Source organism: Astatotilapia calliptera, chromosome 14 (genome assembly GCF_900246225.1).
Source record: "Astatotilapia calliptera chromosome 14, fAstCal1.2, whole genome shotgun sequence".
In the NCBI taxonomy this organism is placed as follows: domain Eukaryota; kingdom Metazoa; phylum Chordata; class Actinopteri; order Cichliformes; family Cichlidae; genus Astatotilapia; species Astatotilapia calliptera.
The window spans coordinates 21434297-21448659 of record NC_039315.1 but is presented as its reverse complement, the minus strand read 5'-3'; the positions used below and the strand labels follow the sequence as shown (position 1 = coordinate 21448659).

The 14363-nt window shown below is 39.6% G+C and overlaps 1 protein-coding gene across 3 annotated transcripts in view; it reads right to left on the bottom strand.

Moving 5' to 3' along the window:
- The window catches only part of pdgfd (platelet derived growth factor d), a 54588-nt gene that overhangs the window by 15713 nt on the left and 24512 nt on the right, over positions 1–14363 (bottom strand). For 2 of the 3 annotated variants that reach the window (XM_026192987.1, XM_026192988.1), the window contains 2 exons: positions 8138–8348; positions 5035–5212 (listed from right to left, as the gene is read on the bottom strand). In XM_026192987.1, the coding sequence (XP_026048772.1) occupies positions 5035–5212; positions 8138–8348 (389 nt within the window). The remainder of the gene's footprint in view (positions 1–5034; positions 5213–8137; positions 8349–14363) is intronic. The other variant, XM_026192989.1, reaches the window with a different exon arrangement.

Sequence of the window (14363 nt, the reverse complement as noted above, 5' to 3'; positions counted from 1 at the left end):
GATGCATCTGCAGTAATGAATGATTAAATAATCCAAATTCACTACCAAACTCATCAGGTCCAGAGGATATTTCTTTCTCTAAAGTTCTCATATTGGATTAAACACCTTTTTTCTGGAAATGGGAGCATTAAGAGCAGATTGCTGCTATGTTCATATGGTGGGAAGAACTTATTCACTAAAACAGATTTTGAATTGTAGCACTATTTTGTTGCTACAATTCAGTCCAGAGTGTACACCACCTCTTGCCCAGTGACAGCTGGAATAGGTCCCAAACCCTCAGTGACTGTGAATTGGATTAGTAGATCAAAAATGGATGAAAAGATGGATGCTTCACAAATGTTTAAGTCACGCTTTATCAGAAAATCCTGCTTTGTTTTTCAGCACCGTATTTTTTTTATAACATTAGACAAGCCTAAGTGATTAACATAAAAGCAGGCCAGGTCATTATCTTCAGATTAACTGATTAAAGTTCTGCAATGTGCCCTGAACAATATATGTTAGCAGATCTAAATAAGATTCTTTGTAAATATCACGTGAATAAAGCAGAGAAGAGGAAGTAAAAGTCAGGAGAAAAGTTTCAATTCTACAGGACACACAGAGAGGAGAATCTCATTTTCCAACAACAAAGTAATGCTAATCATGGAAGCAACGTTAATATTTCAAGGCACTCTACCACATTTTCTAATGTTGAGAGGATGCAGTCTTATTTACAGTAGCAGCCCAGGGCGGGACATCAGGGAGCTGCCCTTTTCAACCTCCATTTTGTACAGTTGGACAGTGGAGCAGCTGAGGATTAAGTGAGCAGTAGATGGTGAGGAGGGAGAGAGCATTTTTCTGTCGACTTTTACCCTGCATGAGCAGCTATCGCCCTCACAGCCAGAGGACATTTAAGTTAGAAGTTAAGTCACACTGACCACATTTTATGCTGTCTCATCTATGTTTGAGTCGTGAGCTAATGTTCAGCTTAGAGAACTGACAAGACTTACTGTTACAGTTCCTTGTTTAATTTGTATTTATTTATTTCTCTTGTTTTTTGTAATACATATTCAACCAGAAACTAATGCAGTTATTCCTGCAGCTGTGTCAATGGAGGTTTGGTTTGTGGATCAGTGGCAGGAAATTTTAGTCCATGGACCCCACACGGCCTGTTTAGATCTCAAGTGATTAAAACTCTTCACGAAAGATTATACATAACAAACAGGTGATGTCTTGTCCGAGAAGCCTCGAGGGAAATAAGTGCAATTCCAACAACACGTCTCAGATTTTCCACATTCAGTATTTTGTTTACCAGAAAAGCTATTGTTGCAAAGCAAATTAACATGGGCAAAGCTCTTTGGCTTTACCACCTGGCTTCTGTGTGGCATGGCAACCCACAGGTAATGCCTTTGTCAGCAATGATGACTCACACCTCTGACTCAAATGAAATTTGCAGTTCAAAAAACCCACTCACTTTTACTGCAATTTTTCTACTTGGCAAAAACATTCAGTGGGCCAGATTGGACCCTCTGGTGTCACTCCTGATCTAGGAATAATTCAGGCTCGTACTTAATGGATTACAGGAGTTTAGTCAGTATGCAAAACATATGTCCTGTCATATGACTCTATGCAGTGGCTCCTTACTGTTTCTGTAGGATTTAAAAGGGTAAGTAGCAGCCAGGTGCTGATAATCAAATGCACTTGATTAACGGATTATCAGCAAGTCTGAGCACCTCGATAAAAGCAGACGTTTTAGCAACTTGGTGGTCTGAAGCATTTAGATGTGTGCTACAAGCAAATTTAGCCCAAGGTTGGACCATCCTATGTTCAGAGAAACTCCCAAAAATCAAAGAGTTGCATCTGAGACTCTGTTAGCATAAGAGAAAACCAAAATAGAGCTCTTAGGCCATAACGCCCAGCACTACGTTTGGTGAAAACCAAACCCAGCATATTAACTGCACAAACACCTCATAACAACTGTCAACAAAGTGGTGGAGGGGTGATGACTTCAACTGGTTTTGCAGCCACATGACCCAGGCACCATGCAGCCACTGAGTTGACTCTAAACCCCTCTGTATACCAAATTACTCTAGAGTCAGATGTGAGGCCATCTGAAAGCTAAAGCTTGGTCTCAATTGGGTTATGTACCAGGACAATGATCCCAAGCATGGCTGAAAAGAAAAGACACAAAGTTTTGCAACTGATACTCTCTGTGCTTGACGTACCTGCACTTACTAGGAACACTACGAAAAACAATGAAAAAAAAGAAAAAAAGAAAATCAATAATATTCTTACAAACATAAACAAAGAAAAGCTTCCCTTCACAGTAAATAGATGGCATATTCAGATGCTCAAAGACATTTTTGGGGCCTTTATAAAAAGATTCTCTTGTACAATGAAATGCACCCTTTGCTTCATGTAATTCTGCAGTGCAGGTGGTGAGTAACACCAGTTTAAAACAATGTTTTAGGAGGAAACAGTGACTGACATGAATAACAAGTTAGACCTCTGACTGCAGTGATGCCTACAGGGTTTTATTTGTCTGTCTCTCGTTTGGGTGGTTTAGCAGATGTGAAATAAAGACACACATACTCACACACTCGCATATCAACTGAAATTTGACCCAAATGATGGAATTGCACTCACAATTGCTGTTTCAATTTTAAGAATAGAGTAGAAATACATTTCCATGTACTTCTGTTTATATCTAGCCACATAAATACCCCCATTGGACAAACATTAGCAAGATATCCAACTTTTTTTTGACTTGTGCTATTTTTGTGCAGCACTACCTCATTTAGATCAGCATTTGACATACTGATGGTTCAAATAAGCACCAGAAAGCTAGTTTAAAGAAGGAGAACATGAAGCCTAACTAATTAATGAGCAGCCATATAGGCTCATTATGAGCAGCGATGTGCCATTTTTCCCACATGTCACTGTTTAAGAATTTTCATTTAGCTTTAAAGAACACATTTTTCTTGGGTTCATATTGTGACGTACACACAAGCAGAATTGCAAGTGAGTTTGCAGCAATCTACTTCGATAGATCTGTAAACCCAAGATGTGGCAATGGATCAACACCAAATATTCAGCTAAATTTATGCTAAAGCTAAAACTATGGTTCGTTATCCTTCCACAACTCCTCCAAAGTAGTCACACTTATGGAGGACTGAGTCTGCTGCTCTGCTTGCATGCAGCTTGGCCAAAGTTGGGTCTTCGTATCTAAGACATTAGGACCAAGGCTTTTTATCAAACAAACTGAGATTAAAGTAGGTTTAGATATAAAGTGTTTTAGGTGTCAACACAGCAAGAATTTAACTTTTTTTCTTTGTTTGCTTCCTTGTGTGACTCTGCTTTACCTTCCCCCAATTATACCGACTGTTTCACTTTCCCTAATGTTTTTCTTTTATCTAATCCACCTTAGTCCACTTCATATAACTTACTTCTTCACAAGAGTCTCTCTCTCTCTCTTTGTCTCTCTCAGTTCAGGTTGTTTTAGTCATTAGCTGACATGCCGATACCATCTCAGACACCTGTTCTCTCCTTCCACTGCTGCTTCTCCTCGTTCTCTGCCTGCCTCTCCCTGCCTCTCACTTCCTCCTTTCCTCCCTCTGCCTCTTCTCCTCCTCCTTCTTATCTGTTCGGCAGGTCTGGAGAGAACAAATTAGACCTGCTAAATTAAGCCACACACAAAGCTCCAGTCTAGCTGGAGGGAAACTGTGTTTATGTGTGCGTGTGTGTGTGTGTGTGTGTGTGTGTGTGTGTGTGTGTGTGTGTGTGTGTGTGTGTGTGTGTGTGTGTGTGTGTGTGTGTGAAAGACGGAAAGAGACAAACACACACTCAAACATGGGAGCGCTTTGAAAAATGGGTAAAACTGATTAAATGAGATAAGCCTCTGGAGCTGGATTCTGCTTTAAATGTACAGAGGGGTGATTATTTGACCAGAGGAGAAATAACAAAGACTGAGGAGGGAGGGATGGCAGCGAAATGCAATGAGAGTCTGAGAGGGAGAGATAAGAGAGCAGTTTGTGGTTTACGCCAGTGGTAGGAAGTAAGTAGATACATTTAGGCAAGTGCTCTATTATGAAGTGCTTTTACTTCATTGTCATTACATTAGGTTGAATGACATTGCTGTGTAGTGTTTGCAGTCGAGGTAGTTAAGGGCTAATTTAACCTAAACACCCTATACAGTTTATGGAGAGTACAAACTGTAATAACAGCAAGAGTAAATAAAAGTAATATGAAAATGGCACTAGGAAAGGGAAGGATCTTCAATAAATACGATATCTATCTTTTCCTCTCTCTGCCCGCTAAGACCTTTATTCCTTCTGTGTTCACACCACTTTTTTCTCTCTCTTTTTTCTCAGATAATAAGCAGTGCCACCAGTTCAACCCTGTCTGTGATGCTGTGTCTCTTCCTCTCTCTGTCATAAATGAGGAAGTCTGGGAACATCTTTAAATGTCTGTGCGTCTCTCCACTGATCTTTCTCTTCCCCTTTCCCCTCTGATAATAGGGTGGGTGAACATTTCATATCGGATTCCCTCACTTTCTTCTTTCCTCTTGCCGACAGAATGACAAAGCTAATCTCCTTATCAATTTGTTTGACAGCCTTTGAGAGAACATGTTCTCATCTTTTCCCCCCAACCGTCCTGCCCTCCTTCACCTATCCCTTCATCTCTCCTCTTTTGTTGAATGGACATGTGAGAAAAGCACGGTTGGCTTACACATGTTGGCAGTCTACTGACAGCGTTACAAGATCCTGTGTTTTTTCTGTTGCTCCTGACTCTCCTATCTATTTATCTCCATCTCATGCCTTTTCTTTATTGCCGCCACAAGTAAAATGGTCAAAGAGGCATTTTACCTAGGGCACTGCTGTGGTACTGAGTCTGACACTGATCGGATTTAAAAACAAAAACAGACTTGAATGAAGGACTTTATGTTGTGTTTCAAATAACAGCCAATAATTCGTCATCAGCCGTGTGTGTGTGTGTGCGTGTGTGTGTGTGTGTGTGTGTGTGTGTGTGTGTGTGTGTGTGTGTGTGTGTGCCCCTTACCAGTGGTGAGTAGTAGATTTTAAATCCTGGCCTTGCAACAAAGTAATCATCAGACTTGAAGGTGACTTTGAGCTTGTTGGTTTTCGAGTTTAGACTGGGTGGTGCCTTCTGCCCGCACCACCGACCCCAAATTATAGTGCTGGTCTCCGATTGGTCCTCCACTTCAACAAAGTCATACCTGCAGTGTGAGTGAGAGCAACATAGAGGTATGTTAATACGTAGGAAATAAGAGAGACTGGCTGAGGATTAAAACTGTACACACACACAAAAAACTATGTTCAAGTTAAGCACAAGTACCGGTAGTTAGATTTTTGGTGCTTTTTTGCACATTATTTCTGGAAATAAAAAACGTATTCTTGCTAAGGTCATGATTAAGCAGCCAGAGAGCTGGAAAACAGTAAACAGCCATCACAGTTTATAAACCAATTTATCTTCATATAATATTCTTGTATTTTCTCCTGCAGGGACGAGGATTACTACTGTCAAAATTTCAGTTAACTCCTGGCCTCTGTCAACACTTTCCTGCTGAGTTTATCAGCTCAGTCACTCGTTTTGAGTCATACTGAATAAATAAATAAGTCTATTTTGTAAATCTTGACTGTATTATGTTTTTGAAATTAGGATTATTTAGTGGTATGAAACTAAAGATTGACTTACGATCAATCACAAGAACGTGCAGTTTTATAGTCAAACGTGTTATTCCTCGTCACATCTAGGTTTTTCTAACCAAGATGACGATGACAGAAACGCTCATGTCAAGGCTTCGAACTGGGACTGGGTTACGGTAGCTACGTCCATCTTTTATACTGTTACATCAGAATTTCTGTAACTTGTTTTTTATAAAGATGAACAAATAAAGATGATTCTGATTCTGTTCATTTTAAATAACATGCTATGACAATAGCCAAAATAAATATGCCCAAAGATTAAAAAACAAAGCTAATTATTCGCTGCAATGCTAAAAGTTCAGTGATTTGTGGCAGAATTGATGCTCCATTTTTGCTAGCACAGCACACGTGGCCACAATAACAATTATGTCACTTCTAAGGTTTTGCATATAAGGACATTAAAAATGATCAACTCCTTACCAGGACTTAGAATTAGATAAATACAACCTGAGACTAACAAAAAACTTGACATATCACATCATGTCATTATTTATTTTATAAAAACTAAACCAAAATGCTGAAGCAATGTGTGAAAACAAAACACCTCCTGATTCAGTCGTTATAGCCAGGAACCCTGGCTCACTCTTGCTTCAGTTCATTAAGATTTGTGGGCATTTGTTTATGCACAGCTCCTTTAAGGTTCTTCCACAGTCTTCAGTCGGGTTAAGGTCTGGAGTTTGCCCTGCTGTATTACCCAATTGTGGACAAGCTTTAGCTGTCAGACAGATGGCCTCACATTTCGGTATATAGAACTCATGATTGACTCCGTGATTGCGAGTTGGCCAGATCCTAGGGCTGCAGTAGTTGTAGTGATGGTCATCTCCAATTTGGTTCATCAGTCAAAAGGACATTGTTTGGTAAGTCTTGTGGTTGTTCAAGTGCTAACCCTGTTTAGAGAGAAGAGGCTTTCTCCTGACAAACCTTTCAAACAAGTCATAGTTGGCAGTCTTTTGCTGTCATGTGTCTGCAGAGTCTGAGATATAGCTTTTTGGTTTTCGCTGTAGTTTGAGGATTTAAAAGTCTGACCTTGGCGTGAATTTGATGGGACATTCACTCCTGGAACGACTGGCAACTATCTCGAATGTTTTCCACTTGGGAATAATCTTTCTCACTGTAGAATGATGGACTATAAATTGTTTGGAAATGACCATATAAACCTTCCTAGACTGAAAGGCAGCAGTACCTGTAAGGTCACTGCTGATGTCTTTCCTCCTTGACTTTTCGTTAACACACACCTAGATGCTCCGGACCTACAAGCTGCCGTTTTTCACTCACTGCTTCTACATGTTAGCTTAGTTTATGTTAAATACATTTTTAAGTCCTTCAAATGACCAGCTATTTTTTTTTATTTATCATATCCTGATATATGATTGTCTATATGACATCACCATGGCTATAACTAGCCTCACGGGCAAAGCTAGACTTTGAATATTTTCATGACATAAAGGCTGATGAAGCAATTTTAAACGAGTCACTGACGCCAACCATGAAATTCTGTTCCAATTTTGTGCCAATCTCACAAACAGCTGGTAGATAGATGGCTAGACTGAACGCAGAGCATAACAAATAACACCAACTTTGGAATAAAGCCTAATTTTTCTTTATGGACACTTCCACCACTGTAATGGTTCAGGTAACTTTTAGGGTTATGAGGCACTTTGAGTAATCAGACTTGTTATGATAGAAGTTTATGATGAGTTCTCAGCCAAGCAGACCATCACCATAAACTGCATGATGATAAGCCCACAAAGATACACACACATAATCAATATGACAAACAAGATTTGAAAGACTGGGCAAAGCTCTCTCTCCTTCTTACTACCTTTTCAATTGTCTCCTCCTCCTCTCAACCCCCCCCCCTCCCCCCCCCCCTGCTGCTCCCCCTTGTCTTTTCAGGAAAGTGCTTACAAAGATGGCTGAGTTGCATATGGGGATTAAAAAGTCTATTTTCTCCCTGCAGCCCTCAAGGACAAACTTCTTATAGTTCTTGCCAAGAAAGCAAACTTCAGCTATCCATCTCTCCTACAGTGATTCCAGCACCTTATACCTTTTAATATTATTTTCTCTCAGTTCATTTAAATTCCAATTTATTGTGGAGCCATGTGACTACAGTACCAAATAATTCACACATATTTTACCGTTGCTATTGTTCAGACTCGAGGCTTTTACACAATACACTTTCCTGTCCTCCCTGTCACACTTCTCCATCAGTCTATCTCCTGCTCGGGTTTCTAAATCACTCTTCCTTCATCTGATGTTTCTCCTTTACAGCTGCTCAGAAATGATCAGTGTTCTTTCTTCTTTTTGTTCACTGCCTTAATCCTTGTTTCCGGTATTCTACTTTTTCTACTACTCTTGTCTTTTTTTTCCTGAATGGCTTTCACGTCGCCCTCCTTACTTCTCTAGATCGCGTGCTGTATTGTGTCAAGTTTTACCTGCACATTCCATTCTCAGCCTCCTCCAGTCCAAACTGTCCGTCAAACTCCAGGTGTATGCGGCTCCCTGGTGGTGACAGCAGTTTCCATGACAACAGCAGGTTGCGAGGGTAAGCGTTGGGATAGCGTGGGCTGTGGATGACTCCACCCTGTGGCGTTACTGTGATGTTTTCCTCCTTGCGGTACAAGTCTGTGGTGAGGCGATTGCTGTCTGTTAGTGGTTACAGCTAATCAGTTAGTTAGTCAATTTAATAATAGAAGAAGAAGCAAAGCAGATTGTTCACAGATGCAATTTCACACCCAAGAGAAAAACTTTTTTAGACGTCGGCACCCACAAAGACATGCAAAAGAGGACCGCTAAACATATAAACAACAGCTCATACAGAAACAATCCTCAGCAAAGGACGAAAGACTAATTTAAATAAGAGCGTGCCGAGCACACATATTGAAATGGATCACGTAGATTTGTTTGGGTTTATCTTTATCTTTGTTTTCTAAGTGAGACTGCGGTAGTTACCCAGCAGGCCATTTCACAGTTCGAAACTTCTCCCCACTCTTTGTATCTGAAATCTTTAAACAGCCGTCTCCATACTGCAGTTTTATCTACTAATCAGCCCACATATATACTATTACCCAAAGACTAGCCAACTATAATACATCAAATGTCTGTCTGCCCGCGATTTTCTCATACCTGATAAAGAGACCACACTTCAGTGGGCAGACTTAGCACATGGGTACGTCTTAATATTGTGACATCATCATGTTGTTGAGAAACCACCTGCTGATGGCAAAAGTGAACCATCTTTACCATTTTTGCATCCTATTAACCCTTTTTACAAGCAATGCATCATTTTGATGTCAAGATATTTTATGTCTACAAAACCTAATTATGACATATGCTCATACTGCGCTACGCTAATACTGATCAGTTGACAGTGGAGGCCGTTTAGCGCAGCAAACTCATCATCATGTTCAAGGAACCAGTAAAAGATCATCTGAGTTTTGTGACATGATGCATTATTCTGCTGAAAACAGCCAAATGAACATGGTATACTGTGGTCATACAGTGGTGCACATGGTCAGGACATGATAATTAAACAGTGCTCAGTTAGTACTAAAGGGCCCAAAGTGTGCCAAGAAAATATTATTCCAACAAGATGAACTTCAGGAGGTTGTTTCAACCATTTCTACAAATGCTTTGAATTCCATGTAAGGTGGAACTTAATACTTAATACTGTGGACTTAATAAATGTCTAACAAGTGTACAATGAGTGTGTATAATATAACATGTGGGTTTTAGTATGAAAAAAGTCTGATATCTTTCAGATAGGGCAAAGACTTGGTTGTGTTTCTATCAAACATGTATTTATATACTGGTGTCCATCAAATAACAATATTATTGTCTGACCTTTTCACACCGATTACATTTGAATATTTCAGTTCAAGGAAACATTTGTCACTAACTAAATTTGGCTTGCTATTATTATTCTGCGGAAAAGGTCAAAAAATATTCACATGCATTCCCTGAAGGTCATGAATATCAACAATAACTGGTCCCCCACCAAAATCATTCAGAATAATTCTCTTGGAACCAAGAGTCATTGCTAGTTTTGGTAGCCGGAGACCGAACCGTCAGGGTCTGTGCCCTGGTAGCCATGATGCGAACGCTGTATCGGTCTGTCGTGGTGAAGAGAGAACTGAGCGTAAAAGCAAAGCGCTCAATTTCCCGGTCGGTCTACATCCCTACCCTCACCTATGATCACGATCTCTGGATAGTGACAGAAAGAATGAGATCGTGGACACAAGCAAAAATTAGCTTTCTCCAAAGGGTGGCTGGCCTCTCCCTTAGAGATAAGGCGAGGAGTTCAGACAATCGGTAGAGGCTCAGAGTAGAGATGTTGCTCCTCCACATCGAAAGGAACCAGTTGGGGTGGTTCGGTATCTGAGTAAGCTGCCTCCTGGGCGCCTTCTAGGTGAGGAGTATTATCTGTGTGAACACATCAATCTATTGTAACAAAAATACTTAAAGTATCTGGAAGAAATATTCTTGCTTCATGTTTATATATAGGTAACAACTTTATATGTACAGAAGCTGTATGGGTAGGTTCTAAAGTTATGCTTTAAGTAAAACGGCTGCTCATTGGTGGTGAACATGAAATTACAACCACTCAAAATGCTGCCACAACTAATCAATGCAATCATAAATCTATTTTTGACATTTGATAACAATAATCATTAATTGGCCTCACAAATCTAAATCTATTCCCGAGCTCCTGAAAATTCAAGAGGGGAAAAAAAAAGCTCTTACACACACACTCCCTAAGGTCAGGCTGTGTGCTGAAGTAGGCTGACAGGGCTGTATTTTGTGAGTGGTGTGTGTTTTTTAGAGCACTGAATGCATAATCAAGGCACAGCCTGCACCCCTGGGAGTTGATGGTGATGATGAAGCTTTGGCCTCCTCCTCCTCCACTTCACTCTGAGCTTCTCTTAATTCCTCCTCTTGCTCAGCCCCGTCTTTACCTTTCACCTCCTCTCTGTGTTTCTCTTCTCTACAGTGCTGCAGTTCCGCCTCAGTCACCGGTCATTCTGCTCTTTTCAACAGTCTGCTAATTCCGGCTCCAACAGTTAACACAGCACTCCAGTGTGTATCATGGGCAGCGGGCATTAATGCAGCATGTACTTCTAGTCTGGAGCATGTGTGTAAATGTGACTGCATGTGTGTGCTGGGGCACAATTGTATTTGTAATGAAATTCTTCCACTTTGCTGATCAGAAGCCTGGCTGTGTAAGTCCACTCAGTCAAAAGAAGTGCTTATATGTGAGGAACTCTAACCTAACTATATCCCTGGTGAACAGAGTATGTCTGTTTCTGTTCTTTTCATAAAGAATTTGCATTAAATCTCATGTGACTGCAAGTGGTCGCAAGCACAGCGTGTGCATTGCTTACAATGTCCAATACATATAACCGTAAATACACGTTAGCGCCACTTTTTATCACACCATGAAGCATCTGTCTACTGAAATACATCAAGAGATAGAAGTCAGTGCTTCTGACCATGAAATAATCCAGCACATAATTGCTGTAAAACCACAACCCAATTAATGCACCCATCCATTAATGCACCTGTCCATGCGCACAGGTATGAGTCTATCTGTGTGCAAGAAGAGGGCAGACACTAAAATGAGGAAATATGCAAATGTGCTTGAAAAGCAGTGAGCTCTTCTGGATGATGTTCTGCAGTCACATCATGACCTTAATATAAATCATGCAGTGATGTCAGTGACACTGTTGCAAATTAATGCAAATGATACAGTGATTAGAAAGGAAATTTCTATTAAAGATCCAGTCCACAGAATCAACAGTGGGAGAAACTAACTGGTGCAATTTATCAGACTGCTGAGGATTTTCGGTAAATGGCTCACACGGACTAAGCAGAATCCGGAAACCAGCAGACATATCAGCGGGCACAGATGGATATGCAGTGCAGTCTGGAAATATTAGGACAGGGACAGATTTAGCTCAGGTTTTCACAGGTTTGTACTTATATTTAAAATTTTCATTTTCATTTTCTGATAAGATTAACTTCAATCTGTTTCCACGGTGAGGTAGCTTTGTTCAGTGTAGGTTCTATTATTATTATTATTATTATTATTATTTAAAATATCAATATTAATAATTTAATTAGTGATTATGGCTGTAGGAATGTGAATGTATATAGGGCTCTTTGTGTTAGTCCTGCGATGGACTAACACATCTGCCATTAACTATTATTATTCCTTGCTGTTGTTATTTCTATTTTTGCAAGACATAAGCCTCAGTCACATTATAACTTATTGATTATAGGATCTTTAATCTAAACTAGTCATATAATTTATATGAAATGAAATTGGGCATGTGTATTTGACAGGAAGTCAACATTCTGCAGTCACAGAAAATGATATTGTGCTGATAATATCACTGTCTGACTCAAATCCTACATTTAGCCACCCCCTCCAACCCCCACCATCTTGCTCACACACACAAACACGCACGCACATTGTCGTCTGCTCCACACTCACAAACTCACCACACAGTCACGCAGCATCATTGTCACAGTTATTTAAGTGTCAGATCAGGAGTCTGAGAGTTTAATTGGCAGTCAGTTTCTGTGTGTGTTAATCATTTTGCGAGGACCTACAACCTGCTACTTTATGGGTCTGTGTCTTCCTTATGAGACAAAAAAACAAGTACCTTAAATTTAAATCCTTCCCTTTCGAGATGAAGAGCTCTTTATAAAGTTGGCTTTAGATTAGGGTTTGTCGTAAAGCATTAGCGTTTTGATAAGGTTAGGGTACGTTTCTATCAGATGAATGGAAGTTAATGCAATGTCCTCTGAAGTCATGGATACATGGCTGTGTGTGTTTATGGATGTGGCAGGTTACAAGAAAAAGGTTCAGACTATACATGTGTGTATTTGGATGCATGCATGTCTTGAAGGATGTATGTGGTTAATTTTTCCCTAATTAAATTTAACTCTCTCACATCCAGTGTCAGAGTGTAATGTTCTCCATGGTGCTGAAATCTATTTCTGATCCCAGTGCCAATCACACTCTAATCACCAGCAACATGATGCATCACAGAAGGAAAAATAGCTCTTTAGAGAAGTTGCTCGGAGGGATCTGATGTTGAAGCTAAGATATGAAACTTTTATATTTCTCTCTTAATTAAAATCAGATTTTGGTGAAGTCACAGGTGTGCAAAGAGTAAATATTAAAAAAGTAAATCTATTTTTTAGTTTAAGTGTCTGTTCTGTGTGAAGCAAACTCTGTTTTTCTTGAGTGACAGTTTACATACTGTATGATGAATTCCCACACAGAGACACAGTCCCAGAGGACATTACCTATAACAAGGCGACCCCATTTCTTACATCTGCCATCCCCTGTCTAACATATCCTGTCTGACTTTCATCTCCTAACAATGAATTCTCATAACTTTCACACACAAACACACACATATACAAGAGAGCAGGACACACGTAATGGATTCACTTTCAGCTGTGAAAAACTACCCAGAGATTGCTGTTTTCATTCAAGGTGGCATTACTCTTTTTAATAAAAAAAAAAGCAGGTGTTTATTTTTGATGTGCTTCACGATTATTAACTAAGTATTTACGCCTGTTTCAAAAATCACAGTTAAGTATTTAATGGACAGGTCAAAATACTTTTTTTGGGGGAAAATGTGCTTTACTTGCTTTCTATCGGAGAGTTAAGATGACATAGTGATACACTGTCTGTTAAAACTACAGCCAGCAGCTGATTAGTTTATTGACAGCAGAGAGAAACAGCTAGTCTGGAAAAGGTAATATATGCATCACTTCAATTTGCTGAAGCATCTCACCTTGGTGTCTAGAAAAACATAAAAAGATAAGAATAAAAGTGTGTAGAATTGAGTAATGCTAGCCCTGGACTATTTCTGGACTGAGTACGCAAACAGAGCAAGGATATTATAACGACAGCACCATGAAAGCACTCAATGATCAGTTTAGACAGATGTGCCTCAAAAAGTATAGCAAAGGAAACACTAACAATAAACCATTCAGTATGTTGCGTAGTACTTTGTATGCAGCACTTTGGCCAACTGTATTCATACGGTGACAAAAATACTTGTCATAGTATGAATAAAAAATATGATCTTTCAAATATTAGCTTAAAAAACCCCCAAAATATTTTGACGACAGACCCATCTGCGTTATCTGCTGAGTTGTTTATTCATCTGTGTTTGGTAACAGAGTGTACTGCCCATTAACAGCAAAACTGCTGATAAACACAACGAGCATGTGTAAATGTGTGCGTCTGTGTATTCGTTTTTATCATTAGTTGTTTATGTGTATGCAATAGGTTTATATGGGCATATCTGTTAGGAACTGGGGTATATATGGGTCACTGTTTCTGTGTTTGTGTACATGTGAGTGTTTATTGGTTGTGGATGTGAGAGCTGCACTTACATGCTCAGAGTATTTCCACCCATGAGAAATAACCAAAGCCTTTTCCATCTGGCTAAATGCTCATCTGGCTAAATGTGTATATATATATATACATATATATATATATATATATGTGTGTGTGTGTGTGTGTGTGTGTGTGTGCTTCACTGTAATGCTTATGCAGGCTCATTGTTTTACCACTTTCTCATGACAAATCAGCTGTAAACATGCCCCTTTGTTTCTCTGTCATGCTCAAAACACAAG